Below are 25,113 nucleotides of genomic sequence, written 5' to 3' on the forward strand. Positions count from 1 at the left end.
AGGCAAAAGAAGACTCCCATTTTAGATGCTTCAGGTGAGTACTTAGAGCCCTGGTAGGACATACCCACCCCTGAGAATTTCTCTCATCATGCAAAGTAATTATTTTTCATGTTGGCAGTCTGTAGAGCAGAAGACCATGTGACTTCTGAAGTGAAAGATTTATTTTCTATTAGCTAAGGGAATTTGATAGGGAAGGATTTTGATGAATAAGCCTTTTGCCTGTCTGCTGTTCTCTAGTCTTTGTAAATACTGTATCATAAGGAATGAAAGGTTTAATGAATTGTGAATCTTTGATTTTAGCACAAGTATTGAATACAGATTGAACAGTAGATGATGTTTGGCATGATGAAACTTCCAACAATTCTTCACATTTCAAAGCTTGCTGTCTGTGGCTTTAACATAGCAATAGCTGTTTACAGTGTTCCTAAAATAGCAAGGAATTGTGTTGACTTGGAAAGTTGTTCCAGACAAAAATTTTGAGTTTCAAAGAAGCTTTTCAATTTTGGATCTGTTCAATAATTTATTTCTTTGCTGCTCTTTTACTTGCTGTCCTTGGTGGAGTGTGGCGGTGTTTGCAGGGGTCCCAGGACGAGGGAAGAGACGAGAATCTTGACTCCATGTTTCAGAAGGCTGATTTATTATTTTATGATATATATTATATTAAAAAAATGATATGTTAAAACTATACTGAAAGAATAGAAGAAAGGATTTCATCAGAAGGCTAGCAAGGAATACAATGGAATGGAATGATAATAAGATCTTGTGATTGTCCAAGACAGCTGGACTGTGATTGGCCATTAATTAAAAACAACCACATGAGACCCATCATAGATCCACCTGTTGCATTGCACAGCAGCAGATAATTATTGCTTACATTTCGTTTCTGAGGCCTCTCAGCTTCTCAGGAGAAAAAATCCTAATGAAAGTATTTTTCATAAAATATGTCTGTGACATTGGAGTTTTTGTATGCAACTCAAATCCAGCTAGAAACAAGTAGAGCCCAGAAAGACATTAAAAGGGACATGCAGGAAAGGTGATAGTTGTTGCATCCCTGACACACTTCTTTCAGGGCTAATACAAATACTGAGTAGTTTGTTTTTGTATATGGAGATGGTTGAGTCTGAAATGCAACCAGAACAAGTGCCTGTCTTTTTTCCTTAGGGGTATTTTCAGCTGAAAGCAAATCCAGGTGCTTGGATGCTGAGATTGCGTAAAGGAAGATCTGAGGAGATTTATCAGGTTTTTTCGTAAGTATGAATCCAGCATTTGGAAACAAATTAAACTGAAAGTGCAACATATTTTGAAAAGATCTGACAACACTGGAAGAAAGTGAGCAAAGATAGCATTAAAAAGTGTAAGATGCCAATGATGATTTAAAGTTTGTAAGGAATACCTTATTTCCTTGTATTGTTAGTTGTTGTTTGATGGCCTTGTGTTTTTGAAGGCATTTCAGTCTGTTAATGCATAATAAAGCTAAGCTGCTCAGCTAGACTAGATGCTAGCAGTGTCCTTTACTATACAGTTGCACAGCTACCAGACACTTTCCCTGTCAGTTCCATGCATGGTTAGCATTATCACACAATGGCCGCACCAAATTCTGTAAAAATGTCACTCATGGTTTTGTTTGTAATATTTTGGCGTTCCCAACATACTTAATGTAATTTCAAGAGTATGTCCAATGGAGCATTGCTCTCCAGAATTATCTCCAGAACTATCTGGAGGAAGTACCATGAGTTTCCCTCTCACAATTTCTTTCAGCCCACTGAATGCAGTATATTTATAAGTGGCATCTTTTTTTACCAGTAGCATTATAGTCATTTCAGTTCTAGACTTTTTTCTTCGATTAATTCTGAGTGCTTCTTAGATAACTAAGTCATCTAAGGATCACTGTGGTTACACCTCCACCTTAGGCTATCCAGGCACCCTTCATTTTGAGACCCTGGCTGCATGTTGACTGCACCACATTTCCCTCTCTTGGGAGAAACCTCTGTCCATAGAAAGAAATTGGAATTCCTGTATTCCTGTAACTGGCATTTAGGTGAAGCATCTATGGCTTCTACATCTGTAATTTCCATGGTTGATTTTCATGTAAAGGAATAAATGTGCTCACCATCATTCCAACTATTCCTTAGAAGAATCACCTTTTCCCCATGTGTTATGTAAAAGCACAGACCTGTAGCCTATGAGAGCTTTCTCTTGAAGCTTTGGATCTAATCACTTCTAGAGGAGCAGTATTATTTATTTAATTTCAGCTTCAGTTTTTCCTTTTTCCTGTTATCTCTTTTCCCCCTCAAAGTAATTGTGTGGTTTGAAATAGGTCTACTTCTCATAGAATATTTATTATTACTTGAAGCCCAGGAATACATAGTTCCATATGTTGTTAATTATCAGCTACTATTAAAAAACAAAAAACTTGCTGAACCTCTTTGTGGTTTTGAACATTTAGTTAATATCAGTGTTACAGGGAGAAATATTAATGGGATGTTAGATTCATTCTGTTTGTTGGCAATTTTCAATTTATTTTTTTTTCAGAAATCACAATCTCTTAAAAAAGCAGAAAACATAGTCCTCACCCTTAGAGATTCACCTAATCTCCACCAACTGTAATTTGTCTAATTTAGCATTTAATTCTTAAGAAATATGAAGTGATTTCTGTAAGATAGCATGGTTTAAAAAAATAATGTAATGAGGTGCAGTTGGGTTAAATAATGAAACAAAATTAAACAAAACCACTCTACATTCTAGCCTGGATCAAAGGAAATTTAAAATATCTGCTGGGGTTTTGCTCATTTTCTCTCTGTAACGCAAATGGGCTTAATTGAACTCAGCTAAGTTACTAAAGTTACCTCATGAGGAATCTAAACAATGCAATTTATTTCATCTCATTATTCCAACTATAGACTTCAAGTACAGCAGGAAAAGGATGTTTGTGGGGCTGCACCAGGATCTTTGATATTTCTTTTACAGTATTAATAGAATGAAGTTGCTATCAGAGCTCAGGCAACTGTTTGACAGGATGGAATTTTTCCAAGAGCTGTTGCAGTATATATTCTCCATCCATATATATTAGTCACACCCTCTCCTGTTGAACTGTGAGATGAACCTGTTTTCTTTGAGGCACAGGCCTGTACATTACAGAGGGAGTTTTAGAGTGTTCTACATCTCAGTATTTATCTTGCTTGCATTTCTCATAGTTGGAAGTAATTTATTTTTACTATATGTAAATACATAACATTTGAAATAAGCTGCCTCTTTCTTCTTAAAGACTGCTTTTAACAGGGATCACAGGTATTGATGCAGTCACACTTGTAAATCAATTTGTTATTAATAAATTACTATGAATATTAGGAAAGTAAAAATTGTTATACTCAGCAATAATCTGAGCACTTATTATTGGAACTTTGATGTTGGTAGGAAAACAAGTAAGTTTTACTAGATAAGATTGCAGAAGATTACTTATTGCTAAAGATATCTATAAAATCCTGATAAATATTTTACTTTTTAAAAAGGCAGGTAGATATATAAGATATAATATGTCATGAAGACTGCCTAGCTGAAAGGTATATCTTTTATAATTTAGGAAAGGAGTAGAATGTTTGTTTCTTGAGCTTGAGGTTTTAAAGAATCTCCATTTCTTGAACCCAAATTCTTTTGCTCCCTATATGGAAAATTACAATTTGTATTATATTGGTACTTACATGTATTTATACTAAAAGCATCTAAGTGTTTTGAAGTTAAAGTTGGACATAAAGCCTGCTAGACATGTTTTGCTTTTCACAATTACATAACATTAAGGTAGCTGTTATTGCATATGTCATAGTATTGTCAGTATGCAAGATATTTTGCTTGGATTTATAAAGGTTGTTCATAGTAGAACAGAAATTCATCAAACTGAGTTCTGTGCAGAGTAAAACAGTTGGCACTTGGTAAAGATGGAGCCCACAGGGAGGAATCCATCAAGGAGATTTAGGGAGACAAAGCAATGTTGTTGAATTTACATCCAAACCAAACACTCTGGAAATATTGCAAAGACTTTGGAAAATCCTCTTCATCAGCAGAATCCTCTGTATCTACCTACAAAATTCATAGCATAGGGATTTTGAGGTAACTGAGTGAATAACAGAGAAAATATTGGTTGTGTGAACACTGGGGGCAAAATTGGAACATCAGGCCAGCTGCTGCTATCAGCAGTTTGTGTTTGGATCAAATTTTACTATTTTAGAACTTTCTAGTGACAAGCTTTATTTAAAATGGAATTAATATCTGAGTACTACACCCCTGTGATGCAAAGACCATTTTTGGCTGGGTGTGCATATGTTTGATATTTTAAAAGCATGAAAATAAAACTACAATAGAGAGTAGAAAAGTTCAGATAATTCTGAACATTGTTTTATGCAAGGATAGGCCATCTCCATGAGACTTAGTGATTACAGGCACATTTTACCAAAATAATATATTAAATAGAAAATTCAGATGAGTGTATAAAATCCTGCAGTGTTCAGGTAAGTGGTATGATGCACATTGAAACAAGATTTAAATTCTTCTGGTTTTTAGGGGAAAAAATATGAAGCCTAAGGGGTAGCAAATTACTTTCTTAAACCCATTTTTTGTGTGGGTAGCTTTAGCTAGAGGAGCCCATATAATGCTGATAAAAGATAGAAGAGATTGAAGGGGAAATATATTGAGGGGCTGTTGAGGTGTAAAACAAGTAGTTTTTCATTGATTAATAAATTTCCTGTGAAAATTCAAATTAAAAAATTAAGGTGTTGACTGTGGACAATGTCCAATGGTGAATAAAACTCAAAGTTTTTGAAGTTGAAATATAATTAGATGCAAGTGAAGTAATTTTTTCCTCTAAACATCAGCAATTCTAAACCTTATTCTCTGATTAAACCCAAGTAACAATGTGTATTTTAATGAGATGGTACATTTGCCTGGGCTTTTTGTTTCCTCACAGCCATGAAGGAACAGATTCTGTAGCTGACCTGACAGACGTTATTGTGGTATTAAACAACTTCAGAAGCAAAATTATCAAAGTTGAAGTATGTATGCAGTGTTTCCTGGTATGAAATATGACTTATGCTTATGTGTCTCAGGCTATATTTAATTGAAATATGTATACTGAAATATATAATTTAGATTTTGTATAATTAAAGAGAAGGATGTGCAAATTAATGTAGTTAATTTGATTCAATCAGGTTCTACTAATTGTGTGGGGGATTTGTTAAATAGCTGTTAAACATAGATAACATTTATCTCATCTAGCTCAAAGTGCCCAAGTGTGTAGTTTTGGGGACTTAAATTCCTTTCTGCATAGCAGGAGAGAGTCCAAAGGACTGCTCATCCCTGCTCATATATAAATTTAAACCAAGAGAATGACCTCTTGAGACATCCATTACTCTCCAGTGTGTAGGGGGAGATTTTACATGAAGTCCACAACCCAGACTGGAAGTCAAAATCAGTTGTGTTGAATTTTACCCTAGGTAACCAAATTTGTGCCAAGAAAATTACATTACTTTCTTTAGATGTATCAAAAACAGCTAATGAAGCACCACTTACTGAGGAGAAAGATCCTCATAATACACTATTTTTTCAACTATATATGTTAAATATTTTTAAAATATTTGTAAATATTTTAAAACACTAGACATGAGTCTCTTTCTCAGTCCTGTAACTGAAAGTCTCCAGAAGCCAGGGAAAATGTGTAAGATGCTGGAGCATGATGAGCCTGTCTTTAACCAACAGAGAATGGGTAAAAGGGTGCCTGATTTTCCTATTTTGAGCCAAAATAGGAATATTATTTTATGTGAAAGGTGGTATGTGTTTTAAGCCTATAACTAGAATATGTAAGCTCTGCCATTCAATTGAACTCTAGAATAACTTCACTGGTGTGTAGGATGTGGCTTCAGGATAGTGTCAACAGAAATCTGTGTTAGCTTGACAATATAAACATGTGAAATTCATATCATTAGATTCATCCATTCAGGGTGCAAGGAGCTATTTGGTTTTCAAAAGCAATTAGATTTCTTTTAATCAAAGAAACTGAGGTGGTAAATGAAATTAATCTTGAGCCATTACAAGCATCTGGATAAGACAGCAGAATTGCCTAAGCTGGATGCGAGAGCTTATGCTTCAGTGACAAATTTGTCACTTTCTCCCTGTGAAGGGCTTATGAAAATGTCAATTTCCTCTCAAGTTCCATTGTGAGGTGCTACACTTCTGCCAGCTATGGCTGGATCATCAACTTGTGAGGGAGAAAAATGAGATAAAATTCACCACATTTGCAGTTGTTGTTTGATAAAGATGTACAGAGGGCTTGAAACGTGCTGGCTGATTTATTAATCAGCATGCTTAGTGGCTCTTGCCAATTAGTACACTATAGTGAGATATCACAATACAAGTACTAATTACTATCAACTACCTTCCCAAGTTGCACAAAGACCTTTTTTTTTACTGACTAGGTACAGAAAAAGCCTGATAAAGTGAATGAAGAGCTTCTTACAGATGGAACAACAGGAAAAAAAGGAAAGGTGGAATCAGTTGCAAGGTAATGCATAACTTGATTCTAATTCAACTGTTCCTGGACATGTTTGTTATTACTCATAGCAAGTTAATTTTCTTACTTGATACTGATACAAATGTGTAAAAAGTCTCTCCAAAGGATTTATAATGTAAATAAAAAGGGAGAAAGACAAGCTATAGTGTCATATAAATATCTTTTTTTATTCCCTTCTTAATCCCTCCTTTGTATTTCCAGTTTCTCTTAATTTTCTCTTTTGGCTGTTTTTTTTTTCATTTTGCTGTGGTAGGGAATCAGTCTCAATGTGAAAATCTCGGTTGTGTGGTACTCATATATGTCAAACTGAACATCAAAAAGCAGACCAATGCTGCTTGTCTGCTCCTGGACATAATTTATGAAATCTCAAGAAGTTTTTTTACCTTTTACTTTAAAGTTTGAGTTCTTTAAGTAATTGTAATAAGCATCTCAAGCATTACATTTGGGGCTAATGACTTTGTAATATTTCTAATTTGCTGTTTTGAACAAGACTCAGGAAATATTTGCTTCAGTTTTCAGTAGCTTGGGCAATGGTTGTCAGTCACAGACTGCTAAAGAAAATAATGAAAAAGCATAGTAGTTCTACTTTATCTACTAATAACTCAGCTCCAGTAAGTTTTTTACACACACCTCTCTTGGTAGATCCAGGACTGGCTTCTGTTCCAGCTTTAAAATGTCTCATGATGAGGCTTCTTGTGCCGCAAGTACCTTCAGACCTGAGATTTTATTGAGTGTCTGTTGCTGATTTTATGTTTATCACCATTATGTTTATCACCATATCACAGATGATTTTACTGTTACAATGTAATAGAATCACAGAATGTTAAGGGTTGGGAGCACCCTTGAAGATTATCTGGTCTCAAACCCCCTGCCATGGGTAGGAACACTTCCCACTAGACCAGCTTGTTCAGAGCACCATCCAGCTTGGCCTTGAACACTGCCAGGGATGGGGCAGCCATAGCCACCCAGGGCAGCCTGTTCCAATGTCTAACCACCCTCACACTAAAGAATTCCTTCCTACTATCTAACCTAAATTTCCCTTTTGCAATTTGTACCCATATTGACTAGATTCAGAGACCCTCCCAGACTACTATGCTACAACTGTCTAAAATTTCTTCCACCCTGGACCCACATTACTGCACAAAGGTGCCTCCTTTGAAGAATTATGTCACTTGAAGGAATTCTTCATCGACTTCAATCTTCCCACTTCTAATTGGCTGTGTCAAAGGATGTATGTGCAGAGATCAAAGTCTTATCTCCTTCTAAGAAGGTTACAGGGCCAGAGATCTCTCAACCTTCTGGGTCTTGCCTTTTATCACAGTGGCATTCATCATGCTCTGAGCTTGGCTGGGCCAAGGAAGCCCCTCATGCAATGAAGTTTATTTGCTCTTCCCAGTGATTGAAGGTTGTGGCTCAAGGGCATGATTTGAGGCTGTCAGCCTTTTGCCATCTAGGATCCTGTCAAATACCCTTGCTTTTTGTTATCCCATAATGAAAAGACTATCCACCAGCACATTGTTCACTACAGGAACCCTCATGTGCTCTCACATGGGAGATGTGCACACCACTTTGCCCAAGCCCTTTCATACTTGAGCTGCCCTTCTCCAACTGACTGCTTTTCCCACGTGACCTTAAAGGTCAGCCCAACAGCTTTGGGAAATTTCTGCTTTCTGTAAAGCTTTGCAGAATCAGTATTTTCAAGATCTTGCATCAAACCCCTATTTTCTTTTTTCACATGTGATGGCTGCTTTATAAAGAGCTTGACACTCTTTCAGTCCCACCATCACTAAATAGACATGGGACAAAAAGTCAGGAAGAAAGGAGACAGACTGCTTGGACCTGTGAACTGCAGTCTGTTTAGCCTGGGAGAGTTCAGTGCTGGTTGAGAGGTTGTCTGTCTTCTTTGAAGATGCCACACCATGCAGGCAATGCCACTCCACTGATGTCTCTCTCTTCACCATGCCTGAGTGAATAGAACGTGGGTTTCTCAGAAGATTATTCACACCACTTAAACACATTGCAGCCTCTCAGCTATTTCTGAGCTTTCAGTATCAGTGGAGTGATCTGAATTCTTTTGAATACATTGGAGATCTGAGACTTGTCTTATTTGCTCTTAAAGATTATAAAGATACCTATTTTTACACTTTCTAAAGGATGCTTTTAAAACGGATATAACCAGAACAAAAGGTAATAGGCTGACTCATGCAATCTAAGTGTGTGAGTGACTCATCTCACAAAAAAAGACTATTGAGGTAAATTTCCAGCAGTATCAAATGGCTTGATAACCATTTGATAACTATAACCAATCTGGCTCTGCAGTTCTGAGATCTGTGAAGCAGTGCCTGAGGGAGACAGCAGCCACCATCCCCTGCCTCTGTGTGCTGGAAAGCACGTCATTAAAAACCAACCCTGATAGACTTTGCTATTCACAACAAGCAAAGAACGCTGTGCAGCAGAAACAGAAACTTCTGTACAACGTACTTCAAAAACATAGGTTAGCTTCTAGGGAGAGGAATCAGAGTAATCTGAAGAAGAATTCAACAAGTGTTACAAAAAACACTGGGAAATCCCATCACCACAGACCTCTGAAAGTTATGAGTATTCTGGAGAAGGTTGTAACTCCTAAGCCTAGGCATGTGCAGTGGGAGTAGAATGTAAGTGTATTTGTTTCCTGCAGGATGTGTATTTCTTTTGTGTATTTGCTTATTTTTGATCCTCTATGAGCTTAATGATAATTTAGTAGGATTTTTTTTTTCTGCAGAATGTTTACATTATATAATTATTTATAATAATTCTTAGATTTTCAGAAGAAATTTCAACTGATGAGAAGGAAAAGAAAAGTGATATTCTTAACATTTTTTCTGTTGCATCAGGCCATTTATATGAACGTTTTTTAAGGTAAGGAAAGATAAAAGGGGAAACAATAATTTCATAGCAATACTCTACATTTTCTTAGTAAAACTAAGCGACATAAAGAAACTGACTTTTTAAACAACATGTAAATAATAAATTTTCAAAGTTGTATACAGTGAGAACTGAATTAATCTTTAAGAAGAAAGTGATTCAACATATAGATCTTAAAAAATACCATTATTCTTTGAAGACAGAAAATGTCTTTCATGTGTGAAGTACAAGCATAAAAGATGAAGTTCAGCCTCTCTGTATACAGACACAACAGAAGTGACTTCATTAGAGTTGTGTCTATTTGTGTTTCATACAAAGTGGATTTACTGCATGCACATATGGCCTTACTTATCTCAGGGTCCTTTCAATGAGCAGTGACTGCTTTTAAGGAATTTTTACAGTGTTGCCTGATCTCTTCACAACCATCTGTGTCACTTTTCTGATTTGAGCACTGGTGATTTGATGGCTGAGTCATCTGAAGTTTGAGCATTGTGTTTCTTTCCTTTAGCCTGCAACCACCTTCATAAAGGGAAAGACACATTTACTTTAAAGGAAGAAAAGTAATCTTAAACATCCTACTTGCTACTTTGTCTTATTTTCGAGTTCATGATGTCTTGATTTTAAGGCAGACTTGACCTCTTGTAAGGTTGTAAGTCACTCCTTATCTCTCTGGTTACACCAAACTAAGGCCACAATGGTGAAAAATAATTGAACCCAAAACAGTGATTCTTACAGTTATTAAGGGTTTTCAGAAGAGGATCTGACTTGAACTTTGCTTTTTTTCTTTTCAGCAACCTATTAAACTCAACCAGTAGATTCTAAAATAAGTTATTTCAGTAGCCAAGTTAATATTTAAGGTACTAACCATTATTCTGATTTTGTCGAGCACCTCTCCTAGAATAAAGCATGTTAATAGAACCACTTTTGAAATTGTTCCTTCTACTACTGCTTAGCCAGTCTGGATCAAATAAGGCCATCTCAAAGTGCCCTTGAACATATGCTCTTTAAAGCTTTTAATTAGAAGTAGGTAAAAATTTCTACTTAAATTGTGTTAAAGAAATTAGTACTTTCTAAATGCAGTTGAAATTTAATGACCCGTGTGTATTTGTTTGTTTATTGTAGACTTATATTTCCACAGAATTATGATGCTTTCTGTCCTACGTCATACAAAAACACCAGTTAAATTTTGGTTTCTGAAAAACTACCTCTCCCCAACATTTAAGGTAGGAGAAAAGTCTTCCTCTTTTTTTTTTCTTTAAAATTTTAAGGGTTTTTTTTTTAATCGCAATTGACTAATTATATAATTTAAATTAAATTTTTACAGTGGAAAATAATCCCTAAATCTATTAAATAGCAGTGTTAGGTATAAGGTTCTTCTCTTCTGGGATGTGAAGCCCAGTGATACATTATAATGATTTATTCTCTTTTGATAGTCTCTAAGAGCTTGCCTGACATGCTATTTCTATTGGTGTAGCTGAGGATATTGCTAAAACTAAGGGAACATTTTAAAATAATAAATTACATAGTCAGTAAGGCCAACACAGCTGTAGCTGCCTTGGAGCATTCACTCCTTTTCCTTTGGAATCCTTGTGTGTCTCATATATGTGCACCTGATGGTTTTCTGTTCTTCTTTTTATGCTTCCAGGATGTAATTCCTCACATGGCTAAAAAGTATGGGTTCAAGTATGAGTTGGTCCAGTATAAGTGGCCCCGATGGCTTTATCAACAGACAGAAAAACAAAGAATTATCTGGGGCTACAAAATTCTTTTCTTGGATGTTCTGTTCCCTTTAGCTGTGGATAAAATAATATTTGTTGATGCTGACCAGGTAAGAAAAAATAATGGCATATTACTTTAAAAGGAATTAATTTGGGCTTAAATTGATCCAGTTTCATTCTCTGTGGCCATTTTATTCAGATTTTGGTCTCGAAAGATGTTGCAGTTGTGCAAACAGAACCAGTGGTGCTGCAGAATCTAAATGCAAGAATTTCACTTGTCTTCAGTCGTGTGGACACTGAGTTGTCCTAAATAGTTTGTGTGGAGAGAAAGGCACCTGGAGAGATGTGTGTGATCTTAAAAGTGCATTTCACTGAAAGCATATTGGAGTGATTCCATCTCTGGCCTGATTGTGAGAGGAATTCTCCACTATGGCCAGTGTCTGAGGTGATTTGGACCCTTTGAACAACTTCTAGATGGCTGAAATTCTTCAAGATTAATCCTGTCTCTGTTTTAAATTTGCATGCAGTCCTTCATTCAGGAATGAACATTGTATAATGTACTGAAAGGAAAAGTGCTGTCTCAGATTGAAGGGTTTATCACCAGGTTATTATAAACCTTGAGAAAAATTCTGATATCTTTTGGTCCTTTTCCAAAGCTCAAGAATAACTTAAACTTAGGTGTAGCAATGCAGACTGCAACTCTCTGTAATTTCACCTGGATACACCATCTGGGAACACTGGTTGTCTGTCCTAACTACTGTAAGGACTTCTATGTGCTCCCAAATAGCTAAAACTTTTTTACCACTGATAAATTAGGTAAGTGGGGTTTGATGGAAGAAGGATTGATTAGCAAATAAAGTGCATTTGTAAAATGTTATTAAAACCTCTTTTTGAAAGTACTTTACCATTAAATACAAGGATTTTTCAAATGATGAAATAATTTTGGAGTGCCCAAGTTGGGTAACAAATGAGGAGGATTCTTTAGAAGGGATACAATTGGTAGATTTCAAAAGTTGTGTTTCTTAATTGAGGAATTTTATGTTGGCCAACCAGAAACACTGGTCTGTGAATTAAAAAAATATTGCCAGCTTTATATCATTTACTCAATAAATGTATTACACAGATGGCCACTGTTAATAATGCAATAAACAATAATAAACTTAAAATTTTTTTTTGAAAAATAATTTGGTAGATATCTCCCAGTGGAATAGTTTATCTATACCCCACTGATGTAGCATCTGTAGCTTTTTTTAATTAAAATTAAACACTGTGAAGCCTGCTGCAATCCCTACCCTCATAGAAACAGTAATAAATTCTCTTCTTGTTTAGATTGTGAGGAGTGACCTGAAAGAGCTCAGAGACCTAGACCTGAATGGAGCTCCCTATGGATACACTCCTTTCTGTGACAGCCGCAGAGAGATGGACGGGTACCGCTTCTGGAAATCGGGATACTGGGCTTCACACCTGGGCAAAAGGAAATACCACATCAGGTAGGACAAGCCCTTACACACTTCTTCTGCACTTGGGGAACTGGATTAAAATCTGGGTGTTGGTGTTGATCACTGAGGCATTCAAGAGCCATTCTCAGTAAGAGATGAAGGCGGCAGGAATTCTGATGACGTATTGATTTCACTGTTTAATGGTACTTTCAGCCACTCAATAAAGAAAAATATCCCATCAGGATGGGAGCATGTTTTATTTTCTCGATACTTTTATTACTATTGTCAAAAAGAGGGTGAACCCCCTGAAATCTTTCTTCTTTGGTTTTTAATTCCTTTTAGTGCCTTGTATGTTGTGGACCTGAAGAAGTTCAGGAAGATTGCAGCTGGAGACAGGCTTCGGGGCCAGTACCAGGCTCTCAGTCAGGATCCAAACAGTCTGTCAAATCTAGATCAGGTATATATGGCTTTGAGCATTTTTGGGTTTATTTTCTTTATCTTTCTCAATATGTATGGAATATCTTGTATCTCAGCATAAATGTTACATAATTCCAAAACTGTTTGCCATTTACTGCTGTTTTAGCCTATTTTCAGAAATGCATATGAGCACAGCTCAGGAAACTGCTGATTTTTTTTTTAATTTAAAAATGAGGAATAACCCCAATTACAGAACTTTTCACCTTTATTTCTAGTTGTTCTGTGTGCATTTATGTTTTTCTGATGATAACCCTTTATTCTAATAATGGTAATTATATTTGTGTTTACCAAGAGCTTGTTTTCCTTTTTCTTCTTTTTTTCCATTAACGTAAATTCAAATTTCTTCTGTAAGTTAACTGCAAATGCACTCTGGTGGTTGCTGTACTTGGTCACCTTGGAGTGGCTGGAGTTTGTCTCACTTTGGGTGAACTTCAGAAGGCTTCATAAGTGAGACTGTCCCTGCTTTTGGTATTTTCCTTGTGGAATTACTTAAGCACAGAAGATTTTTACCTGTCTCTAGCAGCAACAGGATCCCATGGTAGCGAAGCCCACATTGCTCAGTGCTTTTCCACACCCCTGCTCTGCAAGCAGGTTTCTCTCTTACATAAAGACATTATTGCCACTTGCATTTTTTTCTCCAGAAATAAAAGTAAAAATTGAAAATAGGAGTTCTTGAGATACTGGACAAAGAAAAGTGGGAAGACAGCAACACTACAAACTCAGACTAGACTGTACACCTGGAGCTGGGCAGACTTTAGCTGTATGTTAAGAGCAAAAGGCTGAAATAAGAGCAACAGTCAGAGTTCACATCTTTCTGAACAACAGAATGAATTCCTGGCCCTGATCACCCATGCAGAGTCCTGATGTGATAGAGCTGTGTGTTCTCCAAACATGTCTTACCCACATGTACAAGGTGTATTTCAGAAAGACCGTTTAAGATTCAGAGGTTACAGGGTTTTCACGATAATGCTGGTTTTTAGGAAATTGGTTTTATCTAATGTTCTCAAAAAATTAAAACTTCTCATTTTAAGATTCTTATATTTCCAATTACAGCTTTAATGCATGATAGCATATATCTCCTATTAGCCTGTTGGATCAAATCAAAAGCCACTTAAGGACCAGATGTTAAGGTAGCTAAATCTTGGCAGAATGGAATTGGAATTACTTTGGAAAATGAACATTTCAAAGTAGTATTTTTATAATGATTGGGTTTGACCGTATTGATAGTAGCTACTTGCTGCCTTCATTGCTTCTTCTTACACAAAATACAGCAATACTCCTAGAAATACAAACCACAGTGCAATGTGTTTGAGACCTGGAGAGCTTTCATCTACTAATAAGGATGCATTATAACTCTTTTATTATTATTTTTGTTCTAAATACCTGTCTGGAGTGCTCACTGACCTTCTCAAAGGAGCAGCAATCTCAGCTCTCTGTTAATCTCCCAGCAGTGCCATCATCATGGGTGGCAGTTAAGGTTCTTAATCCACAGAAGTAGATAGAAGAGGAAATGATGATTTTAAATGCAAAGGAGAATAAGTATAGAACTCCTAGGAAGAAAAAATTACACATCATAAAAACTAGACTTATAGTACAGTAATTTTGTTCAGAGCAGTTTTTGTATTCTTTTTTTTTTTCATTTACTTTAAATCCTGAAACTAACAGCTGACTTTCTACTTTTTACTGCATGTAACAATTTTTAAATTGACAGCTTCTAAAAGTACTGCAGTAATTCAGGAATTGTGATTTCATTTAGAAAGTCAGAGAAGCACAACAGAAAACCAGTCTCTTCTTTTGGAATTGAAGTGGTGATAAACCATTCCAAATGGTGATCAACTACATTCCAAAAATTACAAGTCTTTTAAAAAATAAAGCATTTCAATTAATGTTGAATGTTTTGGCTCTCCATATAATTTGATGTAATTCTTTGGTATCAATGTCTGTATTTCACTTAAATTATACATCTTCCATAATGCAGCAATATGTGCTATTTTATTCTGTCACATTTAGCAGTGTGAATTGGCAAAATGAGATGTGACTAACACTTGAGTGCTGACATTTATTCTGGAATATAATGTAAGGGTTGCACACGTGAGAGCGCTTACAGGTGGATGTGCCAGTTACTGTCCTGCTCTTTGCAGCTCTGGCCAGAGCAGATGCAGCGAGCCTGAAACCTGCCTGAGGAGTTCCTCATTTATAAATGCTGTTCCCTGCATTCAGCAGATCTCGGCTCAGAGTTTTCGTGATGAGATTACCTGACTATGTAATGAAGGTCAAAAAAAAAAAAAAAAACCAAAACCCAGAAGTGAAGTAAGGAACATAGCCAGAATTGCAGTTTAAAGCTTTTCCTTGTCAAGCTTGTTTCTGGAATCCGTTTTCCTAGAAGTCATCTCAATTTAGAGTAGTGGCATAATCCTGTATTATATGTTTTTTGAGTCAGGGGTTTTTTTTTCAAGTTTAAGGAATGGAAAGATGGTTTCTATTCAATGCTAATTTATGATTTTACAAAATTTGTACAGGATCTTCCCAACAATATGATTCATCAAGTAGCCATTAAGTCTCTCCCTCAGGAATGGCTTTGGTGTGAAACCTGGTGTGATGATAAATCCAAGAAAAAGGCTAAAACAATAGACCTGGTGAGTTGATCCTGACTCAAATGAGTTGTACAGATTAAAAATTTTGCTGTGATTTCTGGGGCATTTCAGGTTGAGTGTGTGTCATGTCATGAAGGCAGCCTTGCTGGAAGGCACTGCAACATTCCATCCCTTCCCCTGAAACATTTTCTCCTCTGAGACCTCTCCCACTTGCTCTCTACCAAATCTGCTTACATTAAAGCTGAAAACTGCACCAAAAAATTAAGTGTTGTTTTCTCTTACCCAGATGGAATTGAAGCTTTTCATGCCCATACATTTATTTTCCTTATAAGTTTTCCTTAGTCAGCCAAGTTACTGGAACTGTGACAAAGTGCTGTTAGCTGTCTGGGCACTATGGACTGCTCTTGTTCTCCCCACACAGAAGGTTCCTCCAGAACCTTAACATTGTCACAGTTTTCCTGATCTGTTTCATTGCTATAAACAGGAGATAAAGCAAAGTCGTCAAAGCATAATGCTCAGGACACTATCCATGTTTAGGAAGAAGAAAGTTTCTTTCTTTGGGAATAGAAAGAGACAAAAATCTTTTTCCTGTCATTATAATCCCTATCCCATTTTTCCCCCATTTAGATTTTTTGACAGCACACATACACAATTTGTGATGCTTTAGACATAATTTGAAAGGAAAACAGACAGTTGGAACTTGGTGTGATTTTTCAGTATGCAAATAGTTTTCATTGTGTCTTTACAATTGTTAGAATGAGTTTGTTTGTGCTCTAAAGACAGGTGCTCTGTTCAAAATCCACATCAGGTTCAGTTTCAATGTGCCAATGTCAATCTTGCATCTCCCTGGGCAACTCTGTCTAAATTTTAGTAGTCTTGTGCCAGCCATGTTTGTGCTATACTTACAGTCAGCAAAAAGAAAAGTATTTACAATTCATTTGAGCTGAATTCTCTGAAAAGGTGTTATTTTCACATTTGCTTTGTTTACATTTAATATGTTTTAAACTTTCAGTGCAACAACCCCCAAACCAAAGAACCAAAACTAAAGGCTGCCGCCCGGATAGTTCCTGAATGGGTTGATTATGACTCTGAGATCCGAACCTTAATACAGCAAATTGAAAGAGAGAAGAAAAATCTAACATCATTCTTTCAAAAAGGTAATTTATGTGCATATTCAGCTGTTAGCTTTTAAAAATGAAATATCAGTCTAGTTGAAATTAAGATTGGGGTCTGTAGGCACAAATCTTGTATTTGTGTAATTTCCCTTGTTCTTAGAGAAATGGTGTGGGGTTTGATAGTTGTGTGATGCTTCTTTACACAGGAGTTACACTGACAGGACAAACCCTCTTGTTTCATGCCAAATCTAAGAGAAAGCTCAGTGGTTCCTGCACCTCAAACACAACCAACAGTCACATTATTTTAGCTACAAATATTAAGAAAAGCACATTAGCTTAGACTTCACATGATAATCTAAAGCTTATGTCTATTAAGCAGTTAGGGTATTAATTTGCCTCTGCATCTCTCTCTCTCTAGGCTTATCTATCCAAGCCTTTTTGCACTAGACTAGATTCTGTTTTAGTTAGTTTGGGGGTGAGGTTTGATTTTTTGTTTGTTTGGGAGTTTTTGTTGTTGTTTTGTTTGTTTGTTTTTTTTTTTAACTAAATTTTTTTTAAACTGAATTAATTAAATAACATGAAAGCCCTAGACAAACAAAACCCAAAAGCAAAAGAAAAAACCACAAACACATATACAGGACTCCCAGTTAGACTTGACTTCTTGGACTAATGTGAAACAAAATGAAAAGATGATCTGAGCTCTCAAGGTCGAAGAAAAAATGCACAGATAAATATAAGTCTTGAGTGGAGGAACAAATTCACTTTTCCTTTTAAAGAATTCTTAGTGGGTTTTATTCTTTGTGAAAGCTTCTGGTCAGCTTGTAACAAGGCTCCAAAAATGAAGTTCATGTTCCTGAACTGACTGATGAGCAGGAAATGGAAAGTAAAAGGCCTTCTCCACATCTTACAAACACAGACACTGTCTCTATGTAACTCTTTTGTGTATTTTTTTCCCCTTTGGCTCCAGGGCTCAAGCACGATGAACTTTAGCACAGCCTGTGACCAGCAATGGTGACAGCTCCAGAGTCTTCTGGGAAGGACTGAACAGAATTTACAGCTGTTACATTGGCACTATTTGCAGCATTCTTTAATGTGAAGTCAAATATTTTATAACTTTAAGTGTTATTTAAAACATTTTAAATGCAATACAAAAATGAGAAATCCACAAGTACTTGGGGGTTTGGGGTTTTTAAGCGCTATGAAGCAGCTTTCCCAGTGGCTTTGCTTTTCTTTTCCTTCTTCAAAGTACAGTTTGCCCAGAGGACTTTGGAATATGAAGGAAGATGTGTTCAGCATTGTCAGTCCAGGGGAGGACACATTAATATGAACTTGAAACTGTTTTGTGCATATTCCATGCATTAGGCTACAGTATTCAAATATCAGAAATTTTGGTTATATGCCCATAGTTTTGTCCCTCAAGAAATGCTGTGGTCGCAATAAACAATTTCATAAAAAATAAGATGCCTAATTTAGACCACACAAAGATAACTAACTCCACGTGGAAGCTAAAGCAAGGAATGACACTCTTCATTTAAAGCTAATTTTTGATTCTTAGACTCCTTTTGGCCACTTAAATAGTGTGTGATAAAATTCCATTATGGTTTTGGTTGAGGTGATTTTCCGACCAGCATACATTGCATCAGAAGGTCCGTACCTGAAAGCTGCTTCTACTCACTTTTGATTATCATCATCCTGTTTATAACTGAAAAGAAATAATAAAATACATCAGTATTTTTTGACTATCACTGGTGTCTCCTGTAATTTTCTAAACCTGTACTCACAAAACTGTTGCTTTAATGGGATACTGACATTTTGATCCCATAAAAATTACAGGGAAAAGTTCTTGCAATACACTTATTTGAAAAGGGGGAATTAGTGTCTCAACATGAAATCTAGTGCCTTAAATACAGACCCTGTTGTTCAGGCTGTGCTGGTTTCAAAATGGGATTGGATGAGACCACACCACACATTCTTATAAGAATTCTTCCAGTTTCAATGCTTGTAATTACACAAGACCATGTAATTAGCACTAAGTGGGTGAATCAGCAAGAATTGCACATTATTTCCACAGCAGCAAATAGCTGAATAAACAATTAGAGAAATGAAGCAGTTTTTGTATCCACTGTCATTGTCCTAGCTGTTGGTTACTTACCATTTTTTACTGTACGAGTGAGTATTTAAAATCACATTGCTGATATTTTTAAAGCCATATTACTAAGGAATGTGAGACATGCAGATTTTTTTACAGCTCTTTGTATTTTCTGTGGTTTTACCTTTATGTATTTTGAACAGTTCTAACATGTCACATACACGTTTTTAAATGTCTGTTGAGGGATTTCCTTTGTATGAAGTACCTAGTGGAGTATTTCCTGTGTAACCCAATAACAAAAAAGTAAATAGTAAAGCCTAATGTCAGTTCCCTTTATGTCTGACTCATTTCAGTACAGGAGCTGTTTTGTTATGCTCGTTCTCTTAATTACTTCAGGATATCATGCAGCAAGTCTAACATATTTGAGCATCAACTTTAAGTTGGTATTTTTGTACCACAGAGATGGACTTGTAATTGACTTAGCATATGCCTGTGCACCATTACTAAAAATTCCATGCATAACAAGGAAGTAACTGATTTGCCATAGCAGAGGACAAAAACCCTCAAACCTTATTTAACTGTTTGCTGCATTATTTTATTTTATTTTATTTTCAAAATATTGTTCAGATTTATACTTCCATCCTGCTGCCTGACTCTGCAGCAGCATTTCATATGGATCTGCCTTGGTATTCCAAACTTGAAGCATATATTGGAAAACTTGCTTTAGGACAGAAGTAAAAGGTTTTTTAAGAGAACTTACTTCTCTTTAATTATGATTATCTGTGTGAGCATGTTCTGCAGTATAAAAAGGGGATAATTCATGCACTGATTTCATGTTCATTTTCTCTGTAGCATCCTGTTCTTTTTAAAAGTGGATTACCTCTACTGGCTTAAAAAAAAGAAATAGTTCTTTAAATACTATTTCCTTGAGATTGCTTAAATGATTAGAATATAATTTTATAAATGTAATTTGCTGGAGATAATTTTGAAGATATAAAAGGTTTCATGTAATTTTCTAGTGTTTTCTATATTTGTACAAAATGTTCTAGTGATTTTTTTTCTCCTGCATAATACTACTTTCAAAGAAAGCTTTTTTTTTTTTTTGAGATATACAATGGTTTATAAAATAAGAAAGGTCCCACAAACATATTCACTATTTTTAAAGATTTAAGGCAGCACTTTGAGTCATTAGCATGCCATTATATTTTAATACTAAATCCATGGATTGTGTATGCTGTACAAAATATTAAAAGGTTCCACTGGAGAAACAAAGATGGATTATTTTCTGCTCTCCCTTTTTGTATTACACTTACCATTCCCTACTTGGTTAACAGAACCAAAGAAAAAATATGGCAGCAAGTCCTCAACTGCCTCTCCTCTATAGAAAGTGTTTTTGCAGGGAAGCAACAGCAACGTTCAAATCAAGGCATCTGCTGTGAGGTGAGATGTAGAGGTGCAGAGAGAGCTTATTTTTTATTTCCAGTCTCTGTGCTCTGCCCTGTGAAAGGGATGAAAACACATACTGCTTTAGAGTGTTGCCAAAACATGGTGCAACTCAGTAAATAAGCAAAAGTATATTTGAACGATTCAAATGAAGGGGTTTTATAATTTATATTCCTATGACAGTGTCTTTTCTATGTCTTGATCTTGAGATCAGCTGGTAAGATTAACAGAAAGTGAACAAATCAGGCATTAGTGTAGTCTTGTTGATGAGCCAGAGCTCTAGTATTAAAAATATTTCTCAGTAAGGTTCCTTTTAACCCATTCCCTGAATCAAGCCTTCAGTCTGACACTTCATGGAAGCACAGGATACCAGGTTGGAAAGGACCTCAAGGATCACCCGGTCCAGCCTTCTTTGGCAAAAGCACAGTCCAGGCAAGATGACTCAGAACCCAATCAGGCAAATCTTATTGTCCAACAAAATGTTGGGGATCTAGCATTTCCCAGGGATATTCCAGGGGCTGGATGGTCTCACTGTGAAAGCAGCACTCAACTGGGCTTCTACAGTTGCTGTAGTTGACTTGTATACAAGGTTCTCTTCCACACAGAATGTGGCTGCTTCCTCCTCTTGTCCCCTGCCTGCAGAAGTGCCCTGTGCATTTCTGTACAGCTCCAGCTTCAAACCTGAAGAGAAACATGAGGAAAGAAGGAAAGACAAATACACAGCAGTGCTTTCTTGTCATCATAAATATCTTTATTGTGAAAAATACCATAAAATAATTCCCACAGTTCTAGAAAAAACAGTTCTTGCTTTGTAGATTTATGATTCCATATAAAGACATTTTATAATTTGAAACATTTGATAAATCTCAGGCTAACTTTACTTACCCTTCTTAAAACATGAAACTGCTACTTAGTAATTTGCTGAGGGAAAAAAAAAATTATGCTCCCATTAATTTTGTTACGGCTTTATGGATGAAAGTGTGTATTACAGAGCAAACAATACCTTACAATAAGGCACTTTTAAATATAACTAACCTGCTATGCTATCCTGGCTAGTTTCCAGCAAAGCTCCTATAAATCGCAGCCCTAAACAGAAGAATAATTCTTGTTCCAAACACCAGTCTGAAAACTGAAATGATAACAAGCGTTAAGGTTTGTTGTTGTTTTTTCTTTAAAGTTTAAACTAACACATTTTCTGCATGTGTCACAAGTTTGAGCTCTTCAGTTTGTAATTCACTTTGAATCTCTTTTAATACTGAGCAATTATTATATCAGTGCTCCCCCCACCTTCATTTTAAAACAAGTTGGAAACAAGTTTATTAAAACTGAAAGAACTTCACAGAGAAAGTTTGCATCTACATAGAGGCCAATGATGGGAACAATGTTTCATGCACATCTCAGGGTTGACAAACTACTGAGACATTTACTTTAATGTTCAGTTACTGAACATTATTGCACTACAGACACCCATAAATAAATAAGAAGGTGAGTTCAGCTTCCTTGTGTGTCGCCTGCATCATTAACACTCAGCATGGGACCAGCACTTCATTTGCCAGAGTCACGTCAGGAAATGCAGCACCGGAGCTGGAGAGCCTTCCAACACAAATGGTTTCTTTTGAACACAACTTTGTCTCTTTTCCCAGAATACCTCAACGCCCTTCAAAACAGCACTGGGGTGGTAACACTTCTTGTGCACAGCAGCTGCTCAATACTAGAAAGCCTTGTTCTCACTGTCGTGTTTTGCTATTGTTTCCAAGAACCTGTCTTCCAACAAAAGGAATCTATGAACAGCAATCATGCATCAATCATCTTCCTTCTTCTACTGACTACATTCAAGCTTTTTTGTTCTCAAAATGTAATTTTCCCGTTCCCCTTCATTCATTTTCAAAATGCACATGGTCCTTTTGTTCCTCTCTGTCCCGCTGCCTCTGAGAAACAAACCCGCACTGCTCCAACATCAGTGCCTTGTAGGAAGAATTTACTCATGAAGGAACATCTTATTCCTTCTCTAAACAAAAAAAAAAAAAATTAAACCTCAGGAAACAATTCTCTCAGCTCAAGCTTTTAAGATACTCAAGGGCAGTCCTTTGGAAGAGAACTTATTTCCAGCAGTCCCCTGGCACACAAGCACAGCTGTCTGTAGTCTTTACTGTGACTTCCCACAGCCCAGCCGCTCCTGCATGTACGAAATCAGGCACATCACTCACGGTGCTCATTCAATACTCATTTAAAAGCAGCCCCTGCTGTAGTGAACAAGGCAATACAAAAGTGTTCCAATGGCTCACACACAACCAACCCCAGGGCTAGCACAGCTGGGTGGACCTCACCCCTCAGGGCAGAGGGCTGACAGGAGCCACAGGATGACACGGACAGCTGCCCCCCAAAGCAACCTGCCCCACCTCAGGTACTGCAGGTGCACAGAGGCCAAGCCCACGGGGCAGCAGGCTCCTCACTGTGCAGTCAGTTCCTGTGTCTGAGCCCCAGCCCCTGCGAGCCGTGCCAGCCTTGAGCGCTCTCAACAGCCCTGAGCCTCTCCAGCAGTTCAAGCAAAAATATTTCCGACAGGTCACAAGCACAAGTTGAACTTGTAGAAAGTCTTTCAACTTAGTGAACATCCAATACTGGAGTTTAAGAGGCTGCTGTGATGGTTTTGTACCATAAACCATTAGAAAGCACCACACAACCACCTCAGTTTGAAGATAAATTTGTGAACACTGACCTTTAAATTGCTGTTGAAAAACATTTTACAAAGCTGCATGGCCTTGCAATTATGTTGGTGAAGTACTTGAGGCAGGAGCCAAGGGTTCTGCTTCAACAGCAGAACTTCATCTACAGTAAGAAACCCCTCCCTTTCAGACTGAAGGCCTTATTTGCTAATTTCATTTGTTTTACTGATGCTGCTTAGGTTTTCAAATGCCAGGAGTTGAAGCAAGAGAAGACTCCTATCAACTGATTATTGTTTTCCAGTTAAAATCCAATCAAGAGAACACTGATGAACTGTAATTCTTGCATTCCAAGAAAATGGCTGCTGATGAAACTCAGTAATTATGTCAGTAATTACGACAGATGCAGTTACAGAGCAAGAAGACTCCTCACTCCTACAGCTGCAGCCCTGGTAACACCACACAGCGCATTCACACGACTACACCAAACCCATTTAAAGTATGTGCATATAGAAAAAAATTAGAAACAGACTTTTGGCTAAGTGGGAAGTGAGTCCCTCTTTTTGCACACAGCTGTCTCTGCAGTACCGATGCTGTTACATGAAACACAAAATTACTACAATTTCATGTAGTACTAACTCCCTGTTGCGTCATCCAGCAGAATTGAAGTCGTATTGCATGGTAAGGCTGGAGTTAATATCACATTCCTGCAGTACACTCACATCACAACCTATCTCAGTTGTGACTTTATGTACAGAACCAACAAATTGCTGCAGAGTCAGGGAAATATCACATCAAATTTTCTGCTCAAATCTGAAGCACGTATTTTGTTGAAGTGCAAACTACTCAAAAATCATACCTAAACAAACACCCAAAATCACATTCAGAAAAGAAGTGTTCTGAAAAACAAGTCTTTCCCCCCATCCCCACGTCACTGCTGATAATTCCACCAAAGAAATCACCCCAATTAATTTCAGGTTAGTGAACAATAAAGTGAGCAGGTATTTCAGATACAGTTACTCCCAAGCACTCTGTCCAGAGCGATTGTTGGGACTGGTTCAGTGCGCAGCCTCTTCCCCACCTCTGGCACTGCCATCACCAATCCAGCAGGTGGTCACTTGGGTTTCCTTTTAAAAATACTGGGAGATGGATCATTCTGCTGAGCACAACCAACAGTTTGTTAACGTAGAGACTACTGTAACTACCCTTGCCATGTTCATTAGGCCCCAATCCACAAAAATATTTACATGCATTTTTATCTTTAAGCATATACTTGAATTCTAAATTTAAGTGTTGTCCTAAGTAGCATCTTACTGTTTTTTCCATCCGTAGGAATAAACGTGTCCTGCATATCCACAGCAAATACATAGGCAGCACAACCCCCATCAGTGTGAGCTTGTCAAGCTCATCACAAACCAAACCCGACGAAAGAAAAAAAGGAGCTTTCTTCTAGTGCAGTAAGACTCTGGGTTAAGGACAACATTATAGAAATTAAGATTTTAGGTCTTGAACTGAGAGACTTTTTATTTTTCAATGAATTAAGTAAAAAACAGCAGCAGCCACCCAGAAACAGTCTTGGCTCTAACTGAAGTGAAATTTGAATGTAAATGGTCCTCCTCCAGAACCAAAGGGGTTGAATCCTTGCCACGTGTTCCAGCTCCTGTGGAAAGGGTTGTTGCCGCCCTGCTGACTTTCTGCATCCAGTGGGTCCTCTCCCGCGTCAAACTTCCGCCTCATTTCTGAGGGAAACAAAACCAAGGTTGAATCATGGCACAGTAATAACAGGGTTTCCCCAGGGTACTTCAGTTGCTGTTATAATCTAAATGCAGTTGCTATAATCTTCTGCACTTGAAGCAGAAGGAAACACACATATCCTTGACATAAGTATATCCAGAGTTGGTCAATCCTAGAAATCTCCAAGATATTATCCCCTAGAAGAGACCTTCAAAATATAATTTCTATTTGACTTTTGTTAAAAGTCACTGAAACACAGTAAGTACAGATTACATCTGACTTGATGCAGATTACATCTGACTTCATGCAACAGACTAGACACAAGTACTAGTGTACTGCTTTCTCAAGATGGGTAAGGGCAGAAAGGGAAAAAGGGAAGCT

The 25,113-nt window shown here is 37.0% G+C and overlaps 2 protein-coding genes across 2 annotated transcripts in view; one reads left to right on the top strand and one right to left on the bottom strand.

Annotated features, from left to right (window-relative positions):
- The window catches only part of UGGT2 (UDP-glucose glycoprotein glucosyltransferase 2), a 76,400-nt gene extending 57,829 nt beyond the window's left edge, over nt 1–18,571 (top strand). The window contains exons 29-39 of the mRNA XM_084225008.1: nt 1,162–1,247; nt 4,958–5,042; nt 6,462–6,547; nt 9,356–9,454; nt 10,599–10,683; nt 11,106–11,288; nt 12,508–12,668; nt 12,960–13,074; nt 15,614–15,730; nt 16,701–16,845; nt 17,771–18,571. Of these exons, the coding sequence (XP_084081134.1) occupies nt 1,162–1,247; nt 4,958–5,042; nt 6,462–6,547; nt 9,356–9,454; nt 10,599–10,683; nt 11,106–11,288; nt 12,508–12,668; nt 12,960–13,074; nt 15,614–15,730; nt 16,701–16,845; nt 17,771–17,793 (1,185 nt within the window). The 3' untranslated portion in view covers nt 17,794–18,571. The remainder of the gene's footprint in view (nt 1–1,161; nt 1,248–4,957; nt 5,043–6,461; nt 6,548–9,355; nt 9,455–10,598; nt 10,684–11,105; nt 11,289–12,507; nt 12,669–12,959; nt 13,075–15,613; nt 15,731–16,700; nt 16,846–17,770) is intronic.
- Nucleotides 18,572–21,087: 2,516 nt separating this feature from the next.
- DNAJC3 (DnaJ heat shock protein family (Hsp40) member C3) overlaps nt 21,088–25,113 on the bottom strand; it is a 30,521-nt gene continuing 26,495 nt past the window's right edge. Inside the window, exon 12 of the mRNA XM_084201259.1 lies at nt 21,088–24,737. Within this exon, the coding sequence (XP_084057385.1) occupies nt 24,580–24,737 (158 nt within the window). The 3' untranslated portion in view covers nt 21,088–24,579. The remainder of the gene's footprint in view (nt 24,738–25,113) is intronic.

The sequence above is a fragment of the Fringilla coelebs genome, assembly GCF_963513975.1.
Source record: "Fringilla coelebs genome assembly, chromosome: 2".
In the NCBI taxonomy this organism is placed as follows: domain Eukaryota; kingdom Metazoa; phylum Chordata; class Aves; order Passeriformes; family Fringillidae; genus Fringilla; species Fringilla coelebs.